Below are 27,184 nucleotides of genomic sequence, written 5' to 3' on the forward strand. Positions count from 1 at the left end.
GGACCAGTGGTGGGTTGTTCCTGGTTCGCATCGGTTCACAAGAACTGGTAGTAAAAAATTTTAGTAGTTCGGAGAACCGGTAATAACATTGGCTGGCCACGCCCCCGAACCGGCTGAAGAGGTTGTAGGAAAAAAATGCCTTTAAAAGCCTCTGACGATCCCAGCTGAGTTGCCTGATCGTCAGAGGCTTCTAAAAGCATTTTTTTCTGCAACCTCTTAAGGTTGTAGAAAAAATGCTTTTAAAAGTAAAAAAAAAAAGTTGGCCACGCCCACCCAGTCACATTACCCCCACCACCACCAAGCCATGCCCACAAAATAAGCCACGCCTAACAGAACCAGTAGTAAAAAATTTTAGAACTCACCCCTGGGTGGGACTATATCCAGAAGATACAGATACAATGCATGTGAGGAGATAGCCACACCTTGGGGAAGATATGGCATCCTTTTTATACCCTCAGAGGCATCGGCTTAGTACCCAATTCTGGCCTCCTAGTTTAGGTTTGTGTATTCCTTGTTGCCTTGCAAAGGAATAGAAGCCTCCCAATTAGCGTTGAGCATTCCTTTGTTCTCCCAATTGCTCATTTGGCTCCCTGGCTGCAGGGAACAGATTAAAGGTGTAAATTAGGGCTGAAGTGTAAATTATCTCCCGGATGATGTCTGCAGTTCCAACTGAGATAGGTACCATGCTCTTAGATGGCACGAGAAAAACATTTGATCTGATATGGGTTCAGATCAAATGACAGAAACATATGTTTGACAAATACCAGATACATTACAGAGGCCTAATGACAGAATATGTTTGTTACAGGAGATACAAATATAAAGGCATAATATATGTGATACAAATACAAAGGCTATATATGTATTAAGGAACCTAATGGTTACAGAATAACAAGTTTCTACTAATTCTAGTACACAGTGTATTATATTCTAGTATTATTTAGTATATCCTTATTACTGTTTCCCTTCAGTAGGTATAGTGCAGGGGCGGGCGGGCAGGCCCAGCTGACAGTCGGAGAAAACCAGTTCGCTCTCAGCTGATCGTCAGAGCAACTGGCTCATAGGCTGAATCCCACCCTGCATATATCACTATGTATGTCCTTCTGAATTGTGCCCGTGTGATTGGCATTACACAAGGGCTGGAATTGTGTATTGATTCAGAGGATAAATCAGGGGTGGGTTCTAAAAAAATTTACTACCGGTTCTGTGGGCGTGGCTAATTTTGTGGGTGTGGCTTGGGGGGGTCATGTGACAATTATTTAGGATTTAGCAGAGGTACTGGTCTACCAGGCTTTTAACTGCTTGCAGAGCTGTACCGATCTAACCATTTATTTTTTGCAGGCACTGATCTACTCATGTATTTTTGCAGGCACTGGTCTACCCATTTATTTTTGCAGGTACTGATCTACTCATGTGTTTTTGCAAGCACTGGTCTACTCATTTGTTTTCTTTTAACACTGATCAGCTATAGGGCGGCCCTTTGAAGCCCCACGGCAAGAGTTTAAACAGTTTTTTTCCCTCTAGCCATCAGCTGGGACTCAGGAGGCAGCAATAGATTGGGGGTGGGGGCAAATCAAAGGTAAGAATAATGCGGGGGTGGGGGGCTGCAGGGGGGCAGGGCAGAACCGGTTCAGTGACATCATATCGTCACCGCTACCGGCTCGGGAGAACCAGGCCGAACTGGGAGGAACTCACCACTGGGATAAATGGTTTCTGAGGATGCTCTGCCTGTGCAGTTTCTTGACAACGGCCTTAGAAATAGTAAGAGAGCTGTAAACCTCAGCTGGTTGCTATCTGGACATCCAGAAAAAAAGCTTGCAAACAGTAACATGCCTAAAAACCTGGTCTGTTTCTTTCCTGCTTGTCATTTGAACCTTGCAGTTCAGCATTACATAAACCAAACAGCCCCCGGACAGATGACGATTACCGTCCCTCAGCAAATTGTCAGAATGGGAATATTATTACAATGCTGGCAAGGGCCTCATGCGTTGCCATCAACCCACAGGAAAGTCCCTGATTCATTTCCTCTGCTGGGAAATTAAAACGTTACTTGGGAAATCGAAACCTAAAAATAAGATTTGGGGGCTGGGTCAATATTAAATAGTTGGACAGTGCATCATGGCAACCAAGGCAGAAATATCTGCAATCCTATTAGATATCTGTCACTAGCCACGCCCACTGTGGAAAGTTTTTAAGCCAGTGTACAGGGAGTACCTGAGGTAGGTTTTGTTAAGTACTTTAAGAGGAGCACCAGCTTCATTTAGTAAGAATAACCTGGCTTTGCTTCCTCTATTGACTTACAAAGTACCAGGTAGTTTGGATTTTGGGTTCCAGAACTTTTTGAGCATAGTGTGGGAAATCAGTAGTTATCGGTTGGCTTGGGGGAAATATGTTCAGATTTGGTACCTGGGCTGCCTAGAAAATAGTACTGATTGCAAACTTCAGTTCTGGGGATAATGGTTGGATGGACTGCAAGGCATTGGGTCAGCGATCAGAAGGTGTTGGCTGTAGAATGTATTTTCTTACCAGAGTTTCTTCTTTTTTTTACTTGCAGGTCCATCAATAGCAACGATGGGTGAGAAATAAGACCATTTAATTTTCTGTTCAATCTTGTATGATGTAGTTACAAGGCTGGGTTCACTTGGCCATGTATGGTGGGGAAATGCCATTATTAGGGCTTCACATCAGAGGTCTGAATGTGAGACATGTGTATGTATGTGAGAAAGAGAGAGAGAGAGAGAGGGAGATAGAAATTGGTAACTGCATACATGTCATCATAGCCCAGCTTCTTTTTACCCACATGTTCATAGAAAAATTCAATGTTTCTTTTACGGACCCTGTCTTATATTTTTTTGAACTCCGAAATAAGTGCTTGGCCTTATTTTTGGGCAGGTCTTATTATTTTGGGGCACATGGAGCAAGACGGGGCTCCTCTTGCTGTCTTACCTGATTTCCAGCTCTGTCTCCCTAACCAGAGGAAAAGGCGGGGACCGGCTGCATATGTGTTTAAATATTTTCGAGGAGGGCTTATTTTCGGGGGGGGCTTATTTTAGTGCATGTGCTCAAAAGCCCGATTAGGCTTGTTATCAGGGGGTGTCTTATTTTGGGGGAAACAGGGTATATATGTCAAAAATATGACTGGCACATATCTATTTCCTTAGGGTTGCTAATTGCCGCCGCACTGGGACTTGGTAAGTTGTTTCTCTGTATCTCTAAACAGTGGGAGATTTTATGTTAGAGGAGTAGTTCTTAGCGCAAGCAAGATGTTTCATTTGGGAAAAAGAGAACTGCGGAACATTTTGGACCAGAAATCTTCCTAGTGCTGAGGGAACATGACAATGCTCTTCCTTGATATTTTTCTAGCTTTTAAGAAGCATGTGCACCAAGACTCTGTAATGCTCAAGTAATCTTTGTTACTATTGACAAAAATGATTTGGGGATCCATAGGGAAGTTAGAAGCTTCAGTGATAGGTGCAGTTTTCAATCTGTACCAGGGGTGGGCAACTCTGTACCTCTACAGGTAGCAAGAACTACCTGTAGAAGGTATGTAGTCCAAATTTTGTGCCATAATATTCACCCTTCATGAGCTTCACAAGTATGAAGATCGCTTAATAATACCTCGTATATAAAACAATTTATTAAAAATCTTTACAGATACAGGTAGTCCTCGACTTATGACCACAATTGAGCCCAAAATTTATGTTGTTAAGTGAGACATCTGTTGAGTTTTGCCCCATTTTACGACATTTCTTGCCACAGTTGTTAAGTGAATCACTGTGGTTCTTAAGTTAGTAACACAGTTGTTAAGTGAATCCGGCTTCCCCATTGTTTTGCTTGTCCAAAGGTTGCAAAAGGGGATCACAAGATCCCAGGACACTGCAACTTTCGTAAATATGAACCACTTGCCAAGCATCTGAATTCTGATCATGTGATCGTGGGGATGCTGCAAAGGTCACAAGTGTGAAAATTGGAAAATTGTCACTTTTTTCAGTATTGTTATAACTTTGAACAGTCGTTAAATGAATTGTTGTAAGTCGAGGGCTACCTGTAGTCCTCAGCTTATGACCACAGTTGAGTCCAAAACTTCTATTGCTAAGCAAGGCAGTTAAGTAAGTTTTGCCCCATTCTATGACTTTTTTGCCACTGTCGTTAAGCAAATCACCCGCAGTTGTTAAATGAATCATGCAGTCGTTAAGCATATCTGGCTTCTTCCCCCATTGACTTTTGTTGGGAGACGGCTGGGAAGGTCGCAAATGGGGAATCACATGACCACGGCACATAAATAAATACACACGGCAGTTGCTAAGCACCTGAATTTTGATCCTGTGACTGTAGGAATGTTGCAATGGTCATAAGTCACTTTTTTCAAAACCGTTGTAACTTCGAACGGTCATTAAACAAACAGTTGTAAGTCAAGGATTGCCTGTCCTTTTTATCCTGATGGATTCCTGCATTCTACGCCATGTAATACAGTCCAGCGTGTCGTTCCTGTTTACAGAGCACATTAGAAGCAGCTTGTTTTGAGCTGAAAGATTCGTTTGCTGCCTTCCTTGAGTAAAACCAACTCCTGGGAGAGGTTGTAGCTGTTTCGGTTTAGAAAGCAGTGGTTTAGTGGTTAAAAGGTAGGATTGGTTTAAGGAGACATACATTCACAGTCAACTCCTTAACCATGCACCTGCTTGAATGGGGAGAAATAAGGCGTGGAGAGGAAAAATTGGTAGAAAATGCAGTCAATAAACAAGTGATACGAAATGACTTCAGATGTAGGTTATGTCTGTGCAGCTGTAACTAACAGCTTACTTTTCAGGTAGTGTCCTGGGGGCACCACTTGTACTGACCGGTGTGGGTTTCACGGCTGCCGGCATTGCTGCTGGGTCATTGGCAGCAACGATGATGTCATCGTCAGCCGTAGCCAGCGGTGGTGGTGTGGTCGCTGGGAGCCTCGTTGCCCTCGCGCAATCCGCTGGTCAGTATCGCTTTTCAGTATTTTGCTCTCTTGCAACGAAACCTGTGGTGGCCCAGCCATTTATTATGACATAGCCTTTTGCACATGATTGTCCCATTTCCTCAAAGGCCTAAATTGTGATTTGTGGGGGGAGGGGGAGGATACCTATATACTTGTGGGAAGGTGCCAACGGGAACATAGACACTGAATTTTATGGCTTTAAAGCAGGGGTCTCCAACCTTGGCAACTTTAAGCCTGTCGGACTTCAACTCCCAGAACAGGGGTAGGTTCTTCTTACCGTATTTTTCGGAGTATAAGATACACCTTTTCCCCCCCTAAAAGGGGGTAAAAATTTAGGTGCGTCTTATACACCAAATGTAGCCCCGCCCACCCACTGGCCCCCGCCCTTTGGCCTCTGCCTCCCAGCAGTTTACCTCCTTGCAAGCAAACAGCGAGAAAAAACAGCTCCTTTCAGCTTCAGCACAGCCTAATTAGCACAAGTTGATTGGATCGGCCTCCTGACTCTCAGCTGATTTGCTCTCAGCTGTTTTGTGCAGGGCTCTGCTGCTGGCTGCAAAGAGGTAAATTGCTGGAGCAGATTTTTTTTCCCCTTGTGCTAATCAAGCTATGCTGAAAACGAAAATGAAAGTAAAGCAGGCTGTTTGCTGCAAGGAGGCAAAATTGCTCTGAGGCAGAGGCAGATTTCTTTTTCTTCTTTTCCTCACCAAAAAAGGTAGGTGCTTCTTATACTCCAGTGTGTCTTATACTCTGAAAAATACGGTACCTTTACTACCGGTTCACAATGGGACCGCGCGTGCTTCTGCACATGTGCAGAAGCTTCCTGATGACGTCCAGGCTGGTGGGCGGAGCCTCCCGCCGGTTTTACTACCGGTTCTTGCGAACCGGTCCAAACCAGGGGCAACCCATCACTGTCCCAGAATTCCCCAACCGGCTTTGCCCAGAATTCCCCAGCTAGCTCCCAGAATTCTTGGGAGTTGAAGTCCTCCAGGCTTAAAGTTGCCAAGGTTGGAGACCTCTGCTTTAAACGGTTTTAATAAAAGGAAATATCAGCCAGGTATGCTTTAACATGCCTTTCTCTCTTGTGGATGGGCAACCTGTTTTCCCGGGACCCGTGTGACATTCCTTCCCCAACACTCTTTATGGAGACTTTGGCATAAGTGGACAACAGTTTCTTATTGTTCCATGGTGGGAAACCCTAATGCAAGTCCTAAAATGGCAACTGATGGATTGATCTGTGCCTTCAAATCAATCCTGACTCCTGGTGACTGCCTGGGCAAGTCCCTGCAGTTTTCTAAGCAAATTTATCAACAGATACCAAAAACTGCCAGGGTTTTTCCTGGATAGAGAAGGCTCTCCACTTAATTCTCACTTAAATCTCCCTGGTCATCTTCCATTCGGATTATTGCAACGCACCAGAGGTGGGTTTCAGCAGGTTCTGACCAGTTCTGGAGAACCGGTAGCGGAAATTTTGAATAGTTCGGACAACCAGTAGTAAAAATTCTGACTGGCCCCACCCCCATCTACTCTCTGCCTCCCATGTCCCAGCTGATCGGGAGGAAATGGGGATTTTGCAGTAATCTTCCCCTGGAGTGGGGTGGGAATGGAGACTTTACAGTATCCTTCCCTTGCCATGCCCACCAAGCCACACCCACCAAGCCATGCCACGCCCACCAAGCCACATCCACAGAACCGGTAGTAAAAAATTTTGAAACCTACCACTGCAATGCACTCTACATGGGGCTACCCTTGAAAGTATGTGGAAGCTTCAGCTGATGCAGAATGCGACCCGCAGGCTGACACCTTTGCTCCATGAACTGCATTGGGTGCCAGTTTCCCTCCAGGTCCAATTGAAGGAGTCAGTTATGACCTTTAAAGGCCTCCGTGGCATGGGGCCGGGCCACCTACCAAACTGTCTTGTCCCATTACATTTGCCTGCCCCACCTGGTCCGGCAGGGAAGGTACGGTATTTTTCGGAGCATAAGACGCACCTCTTTCCCCCAAAAAAGAGGGTGAAAATCTGGGTGTGTCTTATACTCCGAATGTAGCCCCACCCGACTTCTCAAACAGAGGTTTCAGAGGCTGAAAAAAGCATCAAAAACAAAGCTTCAGAAAAGAAGCCCCCAAACAGAGCTTCAGAGGCTTTTTTTCTGAAGCTGTTTTGGAGGCTTTCAGAGGCAGAGAAAAAAGTTTTTTCTGAAACAGAGTTTCAGAAGTTTCAGAGGCACGAAAAAAAGCAAGGCACAGAGCTCATAACCAAGGAACCTGTTGCTAAAATTCACCTCTGGGAACAGCTGATTGTGGGTACTCCGGGAGGCCAATCCACCTGCCAATCAGCTTTTTTCTTATTTTCCTCCCCAAAAACTAAGGTGCGTCTTATACTCCGGTGTGTCTTATACTCCGAAAAATATGGTATATTGCAGACCCTGTCGGTTAAAAAATTCCAATTGGCAAGATGTAAGAGAGTCTTCTCTTGTCATTATTCCTGCCCTGTGGACTATGCCCCCAAGCTCTGTGGTCTTGTGTGGAGAGCTCAGAGGAGCATGCAACCAGGGGGTGGATTGGCACCCTGAAAGCCCCCCCCCCTCCCCCGGTTCATCTTTTAATTGTTTTTAATAATGTTTTAAGTTGCCTCTTTTAAATTTTTAACTTTTATGTGGTTTTTTTATATTTTAATATTTTATTGTACACTGCCCAGAGGCCCTCTGTGAGGAAAAAGGCCAGTTTAAAAATGCAACAAACAATGAAATAATTCACCATGGCTGCATTTTTCCTAGGGTAAGAGAGGGACTGGCCCAAAGATTTAAAGCAGGATTAGAACTCAGGGTCCCCAATTTCTGTCTTGGTACATTAACTGTGATTCCCTACTGGCACTTTAAATGGCTCAAGAACAAGAAAGCTTAGGTTTCTAGCCCAATCATTTTAGTTAGTTAGTTAGTTAGTTAGTTAGTTAGTTAGTTAGTTAGTTAGTTAGTTAGTTTATTAAACTTCTATACCGCCCTTCTCCCGAAGGACTCAGGGCGGTGTACAGCCATATTAAAACAAACATATACTCACAAAATTTAAAAAACAATTTAAAATAAATATATAAATTTGGCCCTTATGTTAAAAGCTACAAACACCCAATTTAAAATTCATTTTCTAAGCCAGCCCGGCCTGTTGGAACAAAAGAGTCTTAAGGGCACGGCGAAAGGTACGTAGGTCGGGGATCATGCGAACCTCCAGGGGCAGCTCATTCCAGAGGGCAGGTGCCCCCACAGAGAAGGCTCTCCCCCCTAGGTGTCGCCAGTTGACATTGTTTGGCCGACGGCACCCTGAGGAGTCCCTCTCTGTGGGAGCGTATTGGCCGGTGGGAGGCTATCGGTGGCAGAAGGCGATCTCGTATATACCCAGGTCCTAAGCCATGGAGCGCTTTAAAGGTGGTGACCAGCACCTTGAATCGCACCCGGAAGACCACCGGGAGCCAGTGCAGCTCGTGCAGAAGAGGTGCTACATGGGTGCACCATGTCGCCCCCATAATTTTAGATCGGTCCTTTGCCTTTTCAAATAAGGGTATATGCAAAATAAAGAAAGTGTTGTATTGGAACTCAGAACCAAAGACTGAGTTGTGGGAGTTCTGCTCCATGCCAGCCACAATTGGGCAGAAACAAAGCCACCACGCTACAGCCAAAACAAACCAGAAATCATTTGGGGTGTTATGCCCAAGGGAGAAACTGAAACTCAGAACCCTAGGGCAGCACCTGGATATAAAAGACACTTAACTTGAGTTTAAACATGCTTGGGAAAAATACACGTCCATCATCTGACAAAAATTAAAAATAAAATAAAAATAAATAAAATGTAAAATCATTTTTAAAAATAATAAATTAATTAAAAAGAAAACCAAACTCAAAAGTGCAAACTGGGTCTTTTCCTGCCCAGTTTTCTGTTTCTATTAACTCTTTGCTGCCATCTAGTGGTTTTTGTCCAAATCTGGTACTGTAACATTAGCACCAGGGTTCCCTTTTTCTTTGGAAGAACAGGTGTTCTATTGAAAGGATGCAATGAGAAATAGGCTGGCTTTGTGGTTTGTGGTTCCTCACAAGACACGTGATCCCTTTCAAAAAATCAATTAGTTCCAGGGGTTTTGGGAGGGTGTAGTCCAAAAGATCAAGATGGTGGCCACGATGGTACAAATGGAAGCTCTGCACTGTTTTTTGTGTATCTGACCTTAAATTAGATACCCAATGAGATAAATCTAATTAGTTTCTTGAGGCCAGATGGACATCTGTGCAGAAAATATTAAACTGATTCTATGAGAAAGCTATTTTTTTAAAAAAAAAATCGAATAGACCTCTCCCTTGTCTTCTAAACCACGGGTCTGCAACCTTAAACACTCAAAGAGCCATTTGGACCTGTTTCCCACAGAAAAGAAAACACCAGGAGCCACAAAACCCTTCCCGTGCTTGACTATTTCTTGAGCGGCCACCAAACTAGCAAATGTAGTTGAAAAGTTTTCTTCTGAAACTTTTCTTTTCTTGGATTTATCCATGGTTGCCTACCGGGGGTTGAAAAGCTCAATAAATCGCGTGCTGGCGGGTGTCGCACATTGACGGTTGTGAAGCATATTTTGAGTGACAGGGAACCGCAGCAGAGGGATGAAAGAGCCACATGGGGCTCCAGAGCCACAAGTTGCTGACCCCTGTCCTAAACCTAATTCGATTGTTTCTGTCCATCCAGTATTTAAAGATCTGCCTGCATTTACTTTTTCCATTTTTTCCTGAAAGAAAAACAAGTGGCAGTTTCTACCTGATCCAATGACCACTTGGAGGTAGATGGGAGGATTTAAAAAAAAGAAGTTACTCAGAGGCCCCATCCTGGAAACACCAAACATTTTATTTCTCTTTGCCCAGCTACTCATTTAATCCCCCAAGTAGTATATAGTACTACTAGTACTCCAAACAATTATAGGATTGTTTGCATTCTTGAAGTTATATTGGAAGAGAGAATATACAGGTCAAATCATCAAGTGCAAAGTAGCTTTTGCGTTAAATATAGCATATATAACATCAACGGTGCTCAAGGATGAATAGACCAAAAATTCTTTACTACCGGTTCTGTGGGTGTGGCTTTGTGGGCGTGGCATGGCTTGGTGGGTGTGGCAGGGGAAGGATACTGTAAAATCTCCACTCCCACCCCACTCTAGGGGAAGGTTACTGCAAAATCCCCATTTCCTCCTGATCAGCTGGGACTTGGGAGGCAGAGAATAGATGGGGGCGGGGCCAGTCAGAATTTTTACTACCAGTTCTCTGAACTACTCAAAATTTCTGCTACCGGTTCTCCAGAACTGGTCAGAACCTGCTGAAACCCACCTCTGGAATAGGCCATATGTCCATATGACTGTATTTTAATAGATGAACGTAAAATCGTTTGCATTTTTAAATGTGTCCTGAACAAAAGGGTGCAATAGAATGAACTTTACAGGGCGCAAGATTGAATGATAGTCAATCAGCTATCCAAAACCAAGATATCAGTGCCAAACCTTTGAAAAAAATACATAACAATAATTAAGTGATGCTGAGTTTAGCTGTTTTTATCCTGCTGAATGTGAAGTTTCAGAGCGCCTTGAAAATAAAGCACTTAATGAACACACAAACACACTAAACCTCAAAATCTATAGGAACTAAGAACTTCCAGGGTGCAGTTACCTGAGTACTTAAGCAGACAATAAACAACATCAATGTATAATTGTACTATATACATTTGCAGTACTTCTGTATATATGTGTAGCTTATTTTCCTTAGCTCAATTTGCATTAGATCTGACTTTTAAGTTTCCAAGATATCACATTATTGTTTTTGGATACTTGTAGAACATTTGATCATTTGTTTTTTATCTTCCTAATTTATTATCTATTTTTGTTTTTCACCCTAGGGGCGGCAGGCCTTGCTATCACTACCAAAGCTGGCATAGCAGCCACTGGTGCAGCCCTGGGCCTCTTAGTGTAAGAAATATTTGCAAAGAATGTCATTAAGACCAGCGCTTAAATACTTGTCCCTGAACTAAGAAGCTTATTTACCACCAACCAATAAATCTTGGTCTTTATCCCAATCACAATCTGAATGATTTCACAAGTCTCTTCTTTCTGTTGGCCGAGGATACATATATAAAGCTCCTACACATAAATAAGCATTTGACACAGTGGTGGGTTTCAAAATTTTTTACTACTAGTTCTGTGGGTGTGGTTTGGTGGGCGTTGGTTGGTGGGTGTGGCAGGGGAAGGATACTGTAAAATCTCCATCCCCCCCCCAAATCCAGGGGAAGGTTACTGCAAAATCCCCATTTCCTCCCGATCAGCTGGGACTTGGGAGGCAGAGACTAGATGGAGGCGGGGCCAGTCAGAATTTTTACCACCGGTTCTCCAAACTATTCAAAATTTCCACTACCGGTTCTCCAGAACTGGTCAGAACCTACTGAAACCCACCTCTGATTTAACACTCAGCTATAAACCATATAGAGTTAGGAGTGGGATTTTTTTTTTGGAATTGTATTTAAAATAGGAAAAACTTTGGTGTATTGGAGCTTGCTTTTTGTAAAGGAGAAATTGTATCTCTTGGTCATGTTAAACTTGGGTTTTCTTTATTTTGGTTACATTGAAATATTGGGACCCTCTCAGGCCTTTTAAATGGATTTTCTTGCAATTAGAAGTTGAGATGGGGTGTCAAACTCAAGGTTTGAAAGATCAGGGGTGTCAAACTCAAGGCCCGCAGGCTGGAACTGGCCCACGGGGTGCTTAGATCTGGCCCGCGGGGCCGCTCTGGAAACAACGAAGGAATGGCCGTGGTGCCTCTCCCAGTGAAAACGGAACTCCTTCCGGACTCCATTTTTGCTGGCAGAGGGCTGCAGGAGGATCCCCCCAGGCCCACCCGGGCCACCACAGGTGCTCCCGACACAAGTGACATCAAGCTGACCACACCCACTCTGGCCACGGCCACCTGGGCCCCCCGAGGTCAAACACAACTCTGTTGTGGCCCTCAATGCAATCGAGTTTGACTCCCCTGGCTTAGACCTTTCGCTGATAACTGGGTTAAAGAAGATGCCACTTATTTGATTTGCCTATTTATTAAATGTTTATTTTTTTAAAATTTATACAGCCGCTCAACTCACACACAGTGACTCCGGGCGATGTACAACATTAAAAATCTAGTTAAGAATCCACAATTTAACCCCCATCCCATGGTGACAACAACAGAATCGGACAAGACATTGGATAGGGTCTGAATGGGGTCGTCAAGGCGCTTGTAGAAAAGCAATAAGGAGGAGACCTATACTTCTCTACCAGGTTAAAAGTGCCAAGATCCCCTTTTAAAATAACGAAGCCTAAAATCCCAGGCAACATTGTCACCTCTTAAAGGCAACGTTTTTGTTTTTTTTTACAAAACGCAGCCTAACAAGCCAAATGACCAAAGACTTTTCCCCAAAGACACGATTTTAAACTATTTTATTTTCTTCTTTCTGCATTTCCCCCCCCCAAAAGAATCACTCACTCACTCATTTATTTATTTGTCATGTTTATGTAGTGTATATTGGAGGTGGTGGCCCTTTGAGAGAAGTATGCAACGAAATTTCATTGTAATGTAGGCCGATTAGTGTACATTTAAACCAGGGGTCTCCAAACTTGGCAACTTTTAAGACTTGTGGACTTCAACTCCCACAATTCCCCAGCCAGCATGGCGCTGAAGAGAAAGCCTGGCGCGGAGGAGCAAAGGTGGCTGGGGAATTCTGGGAGTTGAAGTCCACAAGTCTTGAAGTTCCCAAGTTTGGAGACACACACACACACCGGTTTAATAAAGTCATTCTAAGTCCCATTCGACCACAGCTTCTCCCGCCGCATCAAAGGCGGCAAAAATCCCGAATCGAACCGCGCAGGCGCGCCCAACCCCACGCGCTCGGCAAATAACGCGAGACCTGCCTCTTTTTACAACGGTTGCGGGCTGTAAAGGCGCAGGCGCCGTCGCCCTCTCGCGCGACGGCTGAGCGCGCGAGACGCCATCCCGCCCGCCGTTGGTGCGGGCGCGCGCGGACCCAACTCTCGCGAGAGTTCGCCACAAGGCGGTTGCCCCGAGTCGTTCTCTGTGCGTGTGTGTGTGACTCTTTCTCCTCAGCGCCGGCTCCGTTTCAACTCTTCTTGGCTTCGTCCTCCGTCTCTCGCCCTGCGGGCCGCTTCCCTTCCCCCGGAGCAACCATGTCTCGCTACTTGCGGCCGCCCAACACCTCGTTATTTGTGCGAAACGTGGCCGACGACACCAGGTGTGTGTGTTAAGTTGAAGGAGGCGGGGAAGGAAGGGCGCGGAAGGCCTGAGGCGCGACCGGGGGCTTGGTTGCCTCGCTGTTTCCCGCGTCCCGGCCTTGCGCTTCGGGTGAGGTCGCTAAACTCCGGGCAGGCCTGCTTGGAGAGGCCTTCTTGGTCGTTTTCCTGCCTTTGTGGCCTCCTCACCCGCTCTTCGAAGTCTCCGTTAGATCGCCACTTGGGGCTGGTTTCATTTGTGTGCTAACGTCTCTTTTTGGCGCCAAAAGAGACTAAAAAAAAAAAGAGCCGTGTGTAAAATCAAGAATATCGCGTCAGTTAGTAAAACGATGAAACCGATCTATGTTTGAGAGATTATTGGGAGGGGAAGAGTATTTATTTTATTTTCTCCCCCTTTTTCTTTCCCCTTGCCTGCCTTTCTGCCAGCTTCCCTTTTTTTATATACATTTTTTGCGATTTTTTTTCCTTTCTGCAAGACACTGCTGCATGTTTTGCTGTATCTACTACTTCCTTTATTCGAGTATATTCGAAGTAAAGTAATTCCTTTATAAGTATATTCCTTTATACTTATCCTTTAGCCTCATTAAAATGGATCCTCGGTAATGATATATAATTCCAATTTTAGCATATTCCGAATCTTCTTTTTTTTTCTTTAAATTTGGATTATGTTTTTGAGATTTACATTAAGTTATATTTTTCCCCGAATTCTTCTCTCCTTCCCCTTCCTAAGACTAAAGAACCTCAGAAATTACTTGAAATCTACAGCAAATCTATTTTCCTCCCCAATGTTCTTTTTATCAATTTGCGTCTAAGTAAATGGTCAGATTTCTGATTAAAGTTGGTGCATGAAGTCATACAGTATTATGGTTTGTAGGAGCGTGCGCAAAAAAAAAAATACATGTTCCATGCACAAAGTAAGTTGGGGTTTGGAAGTCCAGTCATGCAGGTTTAAGTTTAATCACAAGCCACTTGAAATCAGCTATTCTGATGCAAGAACTTTTGTATACCTCTGGCTGGTAGCCATTTACAAGCCTGAATTTATTTTCTCCAAAGGTTACATTCTTAATAATATTTAGCATGAATGGCATATTATCTTAAGTATTGCTACATTATATTCTATTAAAAGTTGGGTTCTTGCTTCAAGATGGCAAGGGAAAGTTTATAGCTGAGTTCACACTGCAACAAATAAGTGGGATGTACTTAGCAAAGTAATGGGATTGTCATTCCCGTCCTCCCATTCTAAATTGATCAGTATTTATACACATAAGTATTTTAATTAACGTTACGTCTCATTGCAGGTCTGAAGACTTACGTCGGGAATTTGGTCGATATGGTCCAATAGTTGATGTATATGTACCCCTGGATTTCTACACCCGCCGTCCAAGAGGATTTGCTTATGTTCAATATCCTTTCTTCAGATGACTGATTGGTGAGAGTGGTGTTGGAGTTTGAAATCACGTTTGTGTATGAGGTAACAAACCTAAATGACAAGGCTGTTTTCTTGTGTTATTTGTAATATGTTGTGTGTGTTCCGTTCCTCAGAAGATTAATGCATTAACAAATTTTCATACTTTGAAAACTTTAACTATAGTCAATAATATATTGCATTATTGTAGCACAGGCCTCATATTTAGACTTGTGCTTTTAGTATGGAAATGGCATTTGCTGCTGCCTCCAAAGTTTATCATTGCAATTCAGCATATTGGGCATTTCTAGTAAATTTGTTCTTAATGCTTAACAAAATGTGACTGATATTTTACTGTTTATTTGATCAAAAACAGACTTGTATAAAATAAGGTGAAAATTCTTGCTCTGATTATTGTCCCCTAATTTACTGTCCTCTGTTGTTGCCTCAGAGTGTAAAGCTGTACAGTAATGGCGACCCCAAAGAAAAAGCATGAAAGAACTTTTAGAGTAGAATTCAAGAATTAAGGCAAGTAGACAAGCCAAAGACCTCTTAAGGATCAGGCTTGAAGAGAAGGGAAAGTTTTGGGAAAAGAAAATATAAAGAAAAGCTGGAAGAAGGACAAGCCATAATGGGAGAAAAAGCTTCGCTTTATCTACAAATGGGGGAAAAGGTTGTTTTTCAAAGTGTAAAGATAAAGCCATCTGTCACTTTTGACCAAGCATCACAAGTCCTTCTGACAAGCACTTAAAGAGTTAAAGGTCAAGATGAAGTTGACTGGTGGCCAAGATAAAAGGAGCCTTACCTGATGTATCCTACAGAATAAGAGCTGTCCTCTTGCTGGTTGTGTAAGTGGTTAACCAATACTTTTTATTCTAATTTAGTTTAGCTATGGCCCTGTAATAACCATGATGTCTCTGCATTTAATTGAGAAATACAATTTCAGCTAATCATTACTGATTTGAGATGAAGATATCTGTAATAAGGTAACATTTGCTGCATAGTATATTTGTAATTTGACACATAGGGAGAATTGAGCTCACTTAGAGGCTTGCAATATGTAACAAGCTTAATTTTCCAGCATATGTCTTTGTCATAAAATTGTATATAATTTTTCAATGATCATTTTATCTTATAAAATGAATTATTAAAAATGAAAATCATCAATACAGGCAGTCTCTGGACTAAGAATATCCAACTTAAAAACAACCTCTAGAGAGGAACAGGACTAACTTACAAAATGGCAGACATGTTACAAAATCGCTTATTACAGTATTTAAAATGGCAGATGGTTGACTGGCAATGTGATCTCATTCAAATGGCAGACAGTGTTCTCCTTTGAGCTGATAAACTGCTGAAGCTACAAAAAGATTTCATGAACATTACAAAGTAGTATGTGTATTTTTAATACATTATATTCCTTTTTTTATCAGTTCTTTAAAGCATTGTGCAATTTTAGTAGAAGGAGAACACTGCCTGCCATTTTGAGTTGGATCACTTTGCCTTCAGGACAGTGAGAGAATGAATTCCAGAGGATTCTCCTTGACTTGGGTTCTCCTTGCTGGAAATCTGTCTTCGCCATAACTCAAATTTTGAAGTCATAATTTTAAACTTTACAAAAAAAAAAAAAAAAAAACCCTTCGTAAGCAACTTTGTTGTTCTTGATGTTCATCCCGAATAGGCAGAAGCACAGGTACAATAGCCTGTTCCAACCTGAAAACAATTTTGGGTTAAAGACATTTAGGAAATAGAACAGGTGCTTAACCCTGGGATTGCCTGTATTAGCTCCATCTGGAAAATGCTACACTGTTATTGTATTAAAGCTCTCTAAGAAAAATACTTAAGGGTGAGATATTTTTTAAACATTGGTAGATGAAACATGACATTAAAAATCCATTTTTTTTTAAATTAAAAATTTGAGGCAAATGCAAATTGACATTACTGATATCAGCTAATATTTGTTCTACTGTAGAACATACAAAAAATGAGGACAAGTTAGTTGAAAGGCTGTAATGGCATTATGGGAAAACAATAATGTACTACTTATATAGTTGCAAATACTTCAAATTCCCAAGTACCTTAACATCTAGCACATTTGAAGATGTCCGGGATGCTGAAGATGCCCTTCATAATTTGGACCGGAAATGGATTTGTGGCCGCCAAATAGAAATTCAGTTTGCTCAAGGAGATCGGAAAAGTATGTACTGCATTTATATTTAAGTAAAGTTTGTCAGAAAATTAATACTGAAACATAACACATAGAGCTGTATGAATTATTCTGTCATAGCTACAATACCCAATAAACGTATTTTTCCTCTACACAAATTATTGAAATGTCATATTTGCTATTTAATGTTAAATGATCTGGTAAAAATTATAGCGCATATTCTGATTAGAATGTTTGATATCTGCAAATTTTACAAGAATATATATTAAAAATGAGGGATCAGATGGGCACAAATAATTGATGGGAATGCTTATGAGCAGTCAGCTACGCTACATGGACTTTTCCAAATCAATATGAAAAAAATCATGTTAAACCTACCAGTTAAATATAGATACGACTCAATAAGAGTAGAAAAATTGTCCTTCCCCTGGACATTATTAGTCTTTTTATATCCATTTAGTCTAAATGTAGACATAAGTCACTCAACTACCATGGAAGTTGATTTGAGATATGAAGCAATAATGTACAAAAGATTGCCCCACTTAATATCTTTTTGATCACTAGCTGTCTGAATCCAGAATACAGGTTATAGTGGCAGCATCAACCTTCACTAGTCTCCGAAAAAGTAAAACAATGTCTAATTTGATTATTACTTGTATTGGAGACCAAAAGGAAACACCAGGGTTTTGGCTAGACTAGGAAGTCATAAAAACCTTCATAGTAGAAAGTAGTAGCAATTAGTACAGGGAGGGAAGGAGAGAAAGAAGATAGATAGATAGATAGATAGATAGATAGATAGATAGATAGATAGATAGATAGATAGATAGATAGATGATAGATAGATAGATGATAGATACAGTTGCAAGAAAAAGTATGTGAACCCCTTGGGATTACGTGGAGTTTTGCATGAATTGGTCATAAAATGTGCTCTGAACTTCATCTAAGTCACAACAATAGAAAAACACAGTCTGCTTAAAATAATACTACACAAACATTAGATGTTGCCATGGTTTAATTGAACATAACATGTAAACATTCACAGTGCAGGGAGGAAAATGTATGTGAGCCCCTAGCCTAATGACTTCTCCAAGAGCTAATTGGAGCCAGGAGTGAGCCAACCTTGACTCCAATCAGTGTGATGATATTGGATGTGTTGCTGACAGCTGTCCTGCCCTTTAAAAACACCTGTTTTGGGTTTACTGGTTTCAAGAAGCACTGTCTGATGTGAACCATGCCTCAGAAGACCTATGATCAAGAATTGTTGACTTGCATGAAGCTGGAAAGGGTTACAAAAGTATCTTCAAAAGCCTTGATGTTCATGTGTCCACGGTAAGACAGACTGTCTACAAATGGAGAAAGTTTAGCACTGTTGCTACTCCCTAGGCATGGTCGTCCTGTAAAAATGACTGCAAGAGCACAGCGCAGAATGCTTCATGAGGTAAAGAAGAATTCTAGAGTGTCAGGTAAAGACCTACAGAAATATCTTGCACATGCTAACATTTTTGTTGACACATCTACAATAAGGAAAACATTAAACAAGAATGGAGTACATGGGAGGACACCACGGAGGAAGCCATTGCTGTCCAAAAAAATATTGCAGCACGTTTGAAGTTTGCAAAAGAGCACCTGGATGTTCCTCAACACTACTGGCAAAATATACTGTGGACAGATGAAACCAAAATTGAGTTGTTTGGGAAGAACACAACACTATGTGGAGAAAAAAAGGCACAGCAGACCAACATCAAAACCTCATCCCCACTGTAAAATATGGCGGAGGGAGCATCATGGTTTGGGGCTGCTTTGCTGGCTCAGGGCCTGGATGGATTGTTGTCATTGATGGGAAAATGAATTCCAGAGTTTATCAAGACATTTTGCAGGAAAACGTACGACCATCTGTCCGCCAACTGAAGCTCTGAAGAGGATGGGTGATGCAACAGGACAATGACCCAAAGCATACAAGTAATTCAACAAAAAAATGGCTTCAACAGCACAGAATATGCCTTCTGGAGTGGCCCAGTCAGAGTCCTGACCTCAACCCGATTGAAATGTTATGGCATGACCTTAAGAGAGCGATTCACACCAGACATCCCAAGAATATTGCTACACTGAAACAGTTTTGTCAAAAGGAGTGGTCCAAAATTACTCCAGATCATTGTGCAGGTCTGATCTGCAACTACAGGAAATGTTTGGTTGAGGTTATTGCTGCCAAAGGAGGGTCAACCAGTTATTAAGTCCAAAGGTTCACATATTTTTTCCTCCCTGCACTGTGAATGTTTACATGTTATGTTCAATTAAACCATGGCAACATCTAATGTTTGTGTAGTATTATTTTAAGCAGACTGTGTTTTTCTATTGTTGTGACTGATGAAGTTCAGAGCACATTTTATGACCAATTCATGCAAAACTCCACGTAATCCCAAGGGGTTCACATACTTTTTCTTGCAACACTAAGTAGGTAGGAATTTGGTCTGCTTTCAGTTGACAACTACTTTTCAACAAAATGAAGAAACATTCTTCCCCACCAATGTAACTTTCACATTTAGGTCTTTCGTTCCCAATTTTTCACCTGTCTGATCAGTACCAGGTTACAAAGCTGCTGCAGTTAAAAATATCTAATAATGATTGTTAAAAAGTTCATCCAAGGAAGAAAGAAGTCCCCAGAAAAGGTTTGCACAAGGAACAGAATACATTGATAATAATTTCAGAACAGATTCTCAATCTGAAATTCAGATTCATCCAGCACAGTTGAATTGTAATTCACATAACTAAGAATTTACAAAACAAATCTATCATGGTCACCAGTTTGATCACCTATACAAGAAGATTTGAGAAATTCATAGTTAAAACTCAGCACTTGTTGCTTGCAAGAAATTTCATACATACTATTCCTCTAAATGTATGTTGTAAGTTAATATAACCTGTTGCAAATGTTTTGTAGACACCTGGCCATTGAGGAAATGAAATATTAATTACTAAAATACAGGTAGTCTTCATTTAATGGCCATAATTGGGGCTGGCAACTTGCTAAGAAACATGCTCATTAAGCAAGATACTGTGTAACCGCAGTGGGCTTACAGCTTTACTTTCTCTGCAATCACTAAGCAAATCTCCATGGATTGTTAAGCTATCATGTGACTGGGGATGTTGCAACATTTATAAGTGTGAGGAATGGTTGTAAAGTTACTTTTTCAGGGTCGTCGTAACTTTGTGCAACCACTAAACAGCATTAAACGAGGACTATCCATACTTGATCTGACTCAGAATGGTTTTAGGGGAATGCAAAGCTAAAGTTTTAAGAAAAAAATGTAAAACAATACAAAAGTAAAGCAATAAATAATGGAACACAGAAAGTAGGTTGTGAGGGTTTATTGGAAGAGAAAAGCAATATCGATACAAGAGAAGACATTTGAAAATACGTTGTGACAAAGATGAAAAGGGAGATAAATGCAAAGAATAAATGCCGTTTTTATGGATCTTACAGAAGAACAGAATAAGTTACAGATGAGCGCTTCTGCCCTCTGCAGTTACTGGGATCTAATAAATACTAAGCTTAAAACATTAAACACAAGTTATCTTACAAATCAATAAGAAAATGGGCTAGTATAAATAATTCAAGCTCTCAGTTGATTTTTCTGTTAAAAGCTGCTGAGCATTTCTTGAATTGAGAAGAAATGGAGAGATCATACCCACTTACTGTGTTTCCCCGAAAATAAGACCCTGCTTATATTTTTTTGAAGCCTGAAATAAGTGCTTGGCCTTATTGCCATACACTCAAAAGCCCAATTGGGCTTATTATCGGGATGTCTTATTTTGGTGTAAACAGGGTAAATATATTCAAAGTGATCCTAGTTGGACTTTCAGTATGCAGCCTTTATAGAAGTCAAATAAATGAAGTATTGTTGCATTAAATATTAACGTTTAATTAAAAAAAATATTTTTTCCCTACAGCACCAAACCAAATGAAAGCTAAGGAAGGAAGAAATGTGTACAGCTCATCTCGTTATGATGATTATGACAGATATCGGCGTTCAAGAAGTCGCAGTTATGAAAGGCGGTCAAGAAGCCGTTCTTTTGATTACAACTATCGCAGATCTTATAGTCCTAGAAAGTAAGTGTTGTACTACCTTGACCTATGCTGACCTGTAATGAAGAGGAAACCCATTGACTGTCTGACACCTAGATTCCAAGTCACCTTAGCAGTAACATGCATGGAAGTTGTTATACCTTGCATGAACTATGAGAAATAGTGCATCCTTGAAGAAAAAAGAAATATTGCAACTGAAGAATCTTTAGTTGGGGGTGTGTGAGTAATTCTAAAGGTATATGCCACTGTTTACTTTTTCTCATGTACCTTTTTAGCAGTAGACCTGCTGGAAGACATCGCCGTAGCAGAAGTCGTTCAGATAATGATAGGTAAACATTCTTTTATATAACACATTCAAAATCAGAAAAGCCTGTGCCTGCAACAATAAGCCATTTTAATGTGAGATAATACAACACCTAATGAGCTTGACCATATTCAAATGTATTATCTTCCTCTTTCTGATAGGTTCAGACACCGTAACACATCTTTTTCAAGGTCAAAGTCCAATTCAAGATCACGATCTAAGTCACCAGCCAAAAAAGAAATGAAGGCTAAATCACGGTCTAGGTCTACATCTCGTACTAAATCTAGAGACAACTCTAAAATGGATTCTAAGGCACATTATAAGTCCAGCTCAAGATATGAAAAAGAATCAAGGAAAAATGAATCAGCTAGATCCAAATCTCAGTCAAGATCGCAGTCTAGATCTAGATCAAAATCCAGATCCAGATCATGGGCTAGTCCCAAGTCCAGTGGCCACTGAACAGTGTACTTTGTTTTTAGGCATGTATCATCTAGATAAACAATTGAGTTATGATGTTGCAACATTGCTTTAAAATAATTTTGTTAGTTATCCCTGGAGCAGGCAATTATTACTATTAAAAATACAATACAGATAATCTTACACAATAGAGTCCACTTTGTTAAATGTCTTGGGCAGCTACTAAGATTCTTGTGTTTCTATGTATATTTTTGTAAAAAAAAAAAAAAAAAAAAAAGTATGGTCTTATGCTTCAAATATCAATGGTATCTTGATCATCACGGTTTACACTATTGCTTAATTTCTGCTGTATAGCCAGCAGATTGAGCAGTTTTGCTGTAGTGACTGAGCTAAAAAATGTCAAGACTCAAAAAGGGTTGTAAAGGCTTGCTTGTCGTGGACACTTGTGCCAAAATGGTTGGTTCCTTGGGCATCTGAAAGACATTGAAATACCGATAACTTCTGAAGCGATGGTCTTGAGAATAAATTATAAAAAGCAGAAATTACTCACAATGATCTACTGTGGATTTGTCAAGATCCAGGTGCTTTTTCTTAATGCGTTAACCTCCAAAAATAAAATACTCAAGTTAAATCGTTAGGTAACAATGTGTATGCAATGTGGCGGGCTTTGAGGTTTAGTGAGCAAATTCCGTGAGGCTTTTTGCTGTATTAAATTAAAATAAACATTCAGATTGCACAATGCATAAACTAAACCTCAACATGAAAGTTTTTATAAGTAGTTGGCTTACCTATTTAGTGCCCCAGGGTTTCGTTAGTATTTCTAAATAGAAGTGGCAGTTTTGAGTTTATACATCAATCTAACTTTCTCTTCAGATCAGGAAGATTATTCAATATATGTTGTTTTTGCTTTTGGTAATATTTAGATTACGGAAAGTTGCCATGGTATAATCTCGAAAGTATTCTCTGGAAGACCATAATATCGTATTAAGAATATAACTTTTCTGTTGGAAGAAAGTCAGCATCAAACTTTAAAGGCCCTCTACTTCTGTTTAGCAGGAAAATTTAATATCAGTGGAACCCTTGTTTCTGTAGAGAGCTAGTTTCAGATTTAAGTTCTAGCTATTCATATACAGTAAACTGCTCAGGAGTAAAGATGTCTTTTAAAATACTGTTTAATAAGCTGAAGGAGTGATTCTAGAATCTTTGTATATTTGATAGCCTAATTTTTGTTTATTACTAAAAGTTAATGTCCTGCTATGCAATCATTTATTGCTTTTTTAAGAGTTCTTCCTAATGTAGTTTAAAACAAAGTGTAAAATTGTGTTACTGTGCAGCTCTGGTCACTTGTGGAAGTGGAAATAAACTTTATATTTTCTTTCTTATAGAGGCTTCCAAAAAAGATATTTTTATGGTTTTTTAAAAAATACCAGGTACTACTTTAAGACATCACTGTTTTGATTAGGAGGACCCGTTTATATTTTGCTTGCTGTAAATCTAGCATTCAAACTAATTAAAAAAGAAGCAGAAACGAAGAAATTATCTACTGTAGTTTTAACTAATATTGTTTGAGGATGGATGTGTTCATACTTAAAGGAGAACACCAATGCTGCTTATTCAATGCAGGAGCAATAATTATTTCAGAGCTTCATTAGCCACTGAGAAAGACAAGTCTAAAATATTTTGTTATGCCAGAACAAATTCTCCCTCAGAGATTGAGTCCTGAAGCAGTTATATAAATATTTTATTGGTTTGTGTAACTCCTCGCCTTGCCAGTTGTGATTCTAAGTGGTGAACTTAAGAAACAAAACCTCGGAATCCCAGAATAATACAGTAATAAAAAGATGAGAATTGTACTAATTTATTGTGCACTATTTTTTACTAAATTTGGCTTTTTCACAAAGATTAAATTTCATCCATAATTGAAATGAAATAATAGACCAATGGAACTTTCCCTCAATCAGGAAGATGTTGAAAATATACCATGCTCTTAATAACCATGTCAAATTTTTGAAATCCAGAACAAGTCCATACGGCTTTGAATGTTGAACTATTGCTGGTGCTTATACAAGATACCTGGGCTGCAAAACAACTAAAATTGTTTATGAATATTTTAAAATTTTTTAAATCATCTCATTCAATTTAGGTAGGACAATATATCCAACTAATGCCTATTTTCCTAACTTAAAAGAAAGCTTGGTGGCTCACTTTTTTTTTGGTATGAGTTATTCTTATGCAGCAGATATATTTCATACTATAATCAGTTTAAAGCAGAATTAAAATTCATACATCCAATCAAATTAAAATAGATACCTTTAAACAGCACAGTGCTTATTTGGTTCAATATATCCAGTGTACTGTAATCCAGTAATATACAAAGAACAAATTGAATTTGCTCCCATAACCATTAGATAGGGCTAATCATAACCACCTTATGCCCAACCTCAAATATTTTAGCTCAATGTTAAAGCCTCTGCTTTTCATATAATTCTTCCATCTAAAGGTTCGTATTGAAAGAAACTAAATCATTTGGTTACTTGCCAAACTATCTGCAGCTGTTTATATTAAAATGGAATTCATGCACTATCTTGCTTTTTTCTCTTCAACCTCCTCTCACGTCTTTTAGATCTATGGGCAAGATGCCCCTTAATGTTTACTATATATGCTTTTTTAGCTTTAAAAGAATAATGCTATAAATAAAGTAGCAAGTCAACACACTGTTGGGGAGAAAAGGTTAAGGATTTTTATTTAAAATTTGTTTCAAATTCATATCCAAGTATATCAAGCATAGAATTTAGTATCAAAATTACATCTGGGATACAAAGATTTTCAAATGTCTGGGATACATGTGGGACATAAGATAATATTTTGAGAAAATTGTCCGATCTCTTTTATTTGGAAATATTTTAAATGTTCTGATGGTTGCTAAAACATTTTGAATATATATGTAGCTAAAATGTGCAACAATGTACAGTCAAATACCCCTCACAATTTTTAAAAAAAACATTTTTCATGGCAACTAAATGTTTCATTACCATTGTTGGAAACTTAGCAACATTACACATTTCATTATGTATAATGTTTTAGTTTACATAATCTATTTACATAATCTATTTTCACCAAGATACATAGTGCCTAACACATCTGAAATTCTACCAAATTCTAAAGTTGCTGCTTCTAAGAAGAATTCAGACACAAGTAAAAAAATAATAATTATAATGGTATATAATGAAATACTTTCTAACAAATGACAGCATATAAAACAGCCAAGAAAAGTGCTACAATATAATACATAGTTTAAAAACAAACATTTGTAAAAACACTTTATTATATATCTTGATAAATACAAGATGGGGTTCTGGCATTTTGGACACTGGAACTTCTAATACTTTGTTTCTCTGCTAAAAGTACTTTATACATCCAAAATGGAAGCAACCATCAGAGGGTACATTAAAACTGTCCGCAATAGTTCTAATATTATGCAGGAATTGAGGTTTCACTGAAATGCAACCTTAAAAGCCCAGTCCCAAACACACTTGGATGAAGCAGTTTTCAATAAAGTATATCAGGACTGAAATCTAAAGAGTGCATAAACATTTACTAAATTATCAAGATTTTTTCTCTTCATTAAACAACTGCGCCCTTAACTTCAAAAAGACATTTTTAACTTTAAAAATGGTACTTTCTACCAAGTTAAATCCAAATTCTTATCTAAGCAGACGCAGGATGAGCACATTCTTTCACTGATACTCAAGTGCAATGGCATAGATATGTGCTTTTAAAGATTTTTTTTTAGCATTTTTTTTATAAAAATCATGCCATGTATTTAACATGGACTTGTTTACATTCAGCAGTTTTGTACTAAAATAGTTCTTTTTTTGGCAGGAAAGCCCACAATAAATTTACATATGCTACAAGTTTTACATTTATTTACATGGCTCTTCCTTCCCTCCATAAAAGATGTTTTTACAATTCTCAAATTCTTTAAACAAGTTCACATAATAGATTACCCTATTATACACTGGCCTTAGCAGTTTAGTTTTAAGAAATGATGCAAAACATACAGAATGCATACCAAAAACAGATTAGTGAAATTCACTGAAGAAAAAAAGATACTAGAAGCTTTTGGCAGTACCAGTCATTACAAACATTCAAGTTGGCACATTTTGGGGTATCAATTTTCAATGCATTGTAAGGATTGTATAAGAATTATAGATTAATAATGAAAATAATTGGCATGCAATTAAACAAGGGTTTATATAGATTGGCATTTCAAATCCAAATTTTGGATTTCAAGTTCCAAGCCTTTGAATGAATATTTCCTTGTCCAACCTATCAGTTCAGTGATAGAAAAATTAGTTACTTGAAGAAATTAAGTTGTTTTTTACAACAATTTTGGGTAAGAGCTCAAAAACATCTGATTTTGAATACTTACAGAATTTCACAGTATAGGGAATAATCATATTTTGCAATTACATTGCCATTGTGGTTAAAAATTTGTTTGGCTTATATTACTGCATCCATCAAGCACACTTTTCTGAGAATGAAAACTATCAATACAATTTGTATAGAGAACAATGACTGAGATTTGGTCTAGGCTATCAAATTATTTTAACAATGCATCTGTAGCACATAAAAATGGATACAGTGCACAGTAACACCCAAAAGTGAACTATTTAATTAAGAGTAGTTCCAAGGAGTGACCTTTCACCATCATACACGATTCAACTACTTTCCAACATGGTGACTTAGTTCTGCATGTTGTGCTTTTGTTTGAATTCTGGACTCCAAAATGGATTCATACTGAAAATTGAAACTGAAGTGTCCTTTGCTATGGAACTTAAGCCTGTACTTTCAGTAAGGTCTTAAGTTGAAAAGTCATGATTTCTTTATCAGCAGGGTTAAATGAAACAGTTACCCAGTGGCTTGGTGGTTTAGGAAGAACACTTGGGGATGGCGGCTCACTGAATTTTGCTCCAGCATAGTTTTGGTTGGTTTGAGGCATGAAAAGTGAGTGGGATAAAGCTGGATTCCAAGTCTGGTTGGTTTGGAAATGCACGGTGGTTTTTCCTTCATTGTGCATGGCCTGCCATGCTACAGATGATGGGTTGCAGCCATGTCCTCTCTCTTTCTTGTGAATTTTCTTCATATGGGAATTCTGATCTTTACTCTTTTTTCTATTATTCAGTTGTTGATGGCTCTTGGTAGCATTTCTGGACTGGACAGATGGAACACTGAATCTTTCTCCACCTCCCATCTTCAAGTTAAATGTCACCTATCCAGGGATTGGGAAGAGTCAAGAAAAGACAAAACATGTCAGGGAAAACCTAAGAAAATATGGCATGTGATGTAATCATAATATTCTTTTGTAAAAAAAAAAAAAAAAAAAAAAAACTTCAATGGCAATGCCAGAGTATATTCAGATTGCAAAGGCAAGAATCAAATAGCTTTATTAAGTCTTCAAATTATCCTAGTTCCAAAATTTGGCATGTAGGCTGGTTTTTGAGCTACCATATTGATTAAGTATAAGCAAAATTTTGCTTAAAAATGGTTTCAACAA

General features: G+C 39.5%; 3 protein-coding genes across 9 annotated transcripts; 2 read left to right on the plus strand and 1 right to left on the minus strand.

Annotated features, from left to right (window-relative positions):
* The first annotated feature begins 2,189 nt into the window (after positions 1 to 2,189).
* Positions 2,190 to 11,042, plus strand: LOC139321201 (interferon alpha-inducible protein 27-like protein 2A). 2 transcript variants are annotated; one of them, XM_070949853.1, is made up of 5 exons: positions 2,190 to 2,219; positions 2,555 to 2,575; positions 3,162 to 3,191; positions 4,808 to 4,966; positions 10,877 to 11,042. In XM_070949853.1, the coding sequence occupies exons 2-5, from the start codon at positions 2,572 to 2,574 to the stop codon at positions 10,948 to 10,950; spliced, it is 267 nt and encodes an 88-aa protein (XP_070805954.1). In that variant the 5' UTR covers positions 2,190 to 2,219; positions 2,555 to 2,571; the 3' UTR covers positions 10,951 to 11,042. The 2 variants fall into 2 exon arrangements, with proteins under 2 accessions (XP_070805954.1, XP_070805953.1); XM_070949852.1 differs by lacking the exon at positions 2,190 to 2,219 and adding an exon at positions 2,237 to 2,311.
* A 1,996-nt stretch (positions 11,043 to 13,038) lies between these two features.
* SRSF10 (serine and arginine rich splicing factor 10) lies at positions 13,039 to 26,903 on the plus strand. Of its 6 annotated transcripts, none has more exons than XM_070950050.1 (6): positions 13,039 to 13,252; positions 14,549 to 14,653; positions 16,749 to 16,852; positions 20,771 to 20,930; positions 21,182 to 21,235; positions 26,813 to 26,900. In XM_070950050.1, the coding sequence occupies exons 1-6, from the start codon at positions 13,188 to 13,190 to the stop codon at positions 26,817 to 26,819; spliced, it is 495 nt and encodes a 164-aa protein (XP_070806151.1). In that variant the 5' UTR covers positions 13,039 to 13,187; the 3' UTR covers positions 26,820 to 26,900. The 6 variants fall into 6 exon arrangements, with proteins under 6 accessions (XP_070806151.1, XP_070806146.1, XP_070806152.1 ...); XM_070950045.1 differs by lacking the exon at positions 26,813 to 26,900 and adding an exon at positions 21,372 to 23,009; XM_070950048.1 differs by lacking the exons at positions 13,039 to 13,252; positions 26,813 to 26,900 and adding exons at positions 15,107 to 15,465; positions 21,372 to 23,009 and having other exon boundaries at positions 14,562 to 14,721; positions 16,757 to 16,852.
* PNRC2 (proline rich nuclear receptor coactivator 2) lies at positions 24,345 to 26,881 on the minus strand. The gene has a single exon (XM_070950052.1). It carries the CDS (start codon positions 26,879 to 26,881, stop codon positions 26,465 to 26,467), a length of 417 nt encoding a protein of 138 aa, XP_070806153.1. The 3' UTR covers positions 24,345 to 26,464.
* Positions 26,904 to 27,184: the final 281 nt, after the last annotated feature.

Source organism: Pituophis catenifer, unplaced genomic scaffold (genome assembly GCF_029215685.1).
Source record: "Pituophis catenifer annectens isolate HBS135680 unplaced genomic scaffold, rPitCat1.0.hap2 SCAF_9, whole genome shotgun sequence".
In the NCBI taxonomy this organism is placed as follows: Eukaryota; Metazoa; Chordata; class Lepidosauria; order Squamata; family Colubridae; genus Pituophis; species Pituophis catenifer.

Bases quoted from the DNA above. Each gene is read 5' to 3' on its own strand.
- LOC139321201 (XM_070949853.1), top strand. The intron at 3,192-4,807 runs GTAAGTTGTTTC...CTTACTTTTCAG, and splicing joins TGCCGCCGCACTGGGACTTG to GTAGTGTCCTGGGGGCACCA. The intron at 4,967-10,876 runs GTCAGTATCGCT...TTTTCACCCTAG, and splicing joins TGCCCTCGCGCAATCCGCTG to GGGCGGCAGGCCTTGCTATC.
- SRSF10 (XM_070950045.1), top strand. From the start codon at position 13,188: ATGTCTCGCTACTTGCGGCCGCCCAACACCTCGTTATTTGTGCGAAAC. The intron at 14,654-16,748 runs ATATCCTTTCTT...AACATCTAGCAC, and splicing joins AGAGGATTTGCTTATGTTCA to ATTTGAAGATGTCCGGGATG. The intron at 21,236-21,371 runs GTAAACATTCTT...TCTTTCTGATAG, and splicing joins AGTCGTTCAGATAATGATAG to GTTCAGACACCGTAACACAT.
- PNRC2 (XM_070950052.1), bottom strand. From the start codon at position 26,881: ATGGGAGGTGGAGAAAGATTCAGTGTTCCATCTGTCCAGTCCAGAAAT.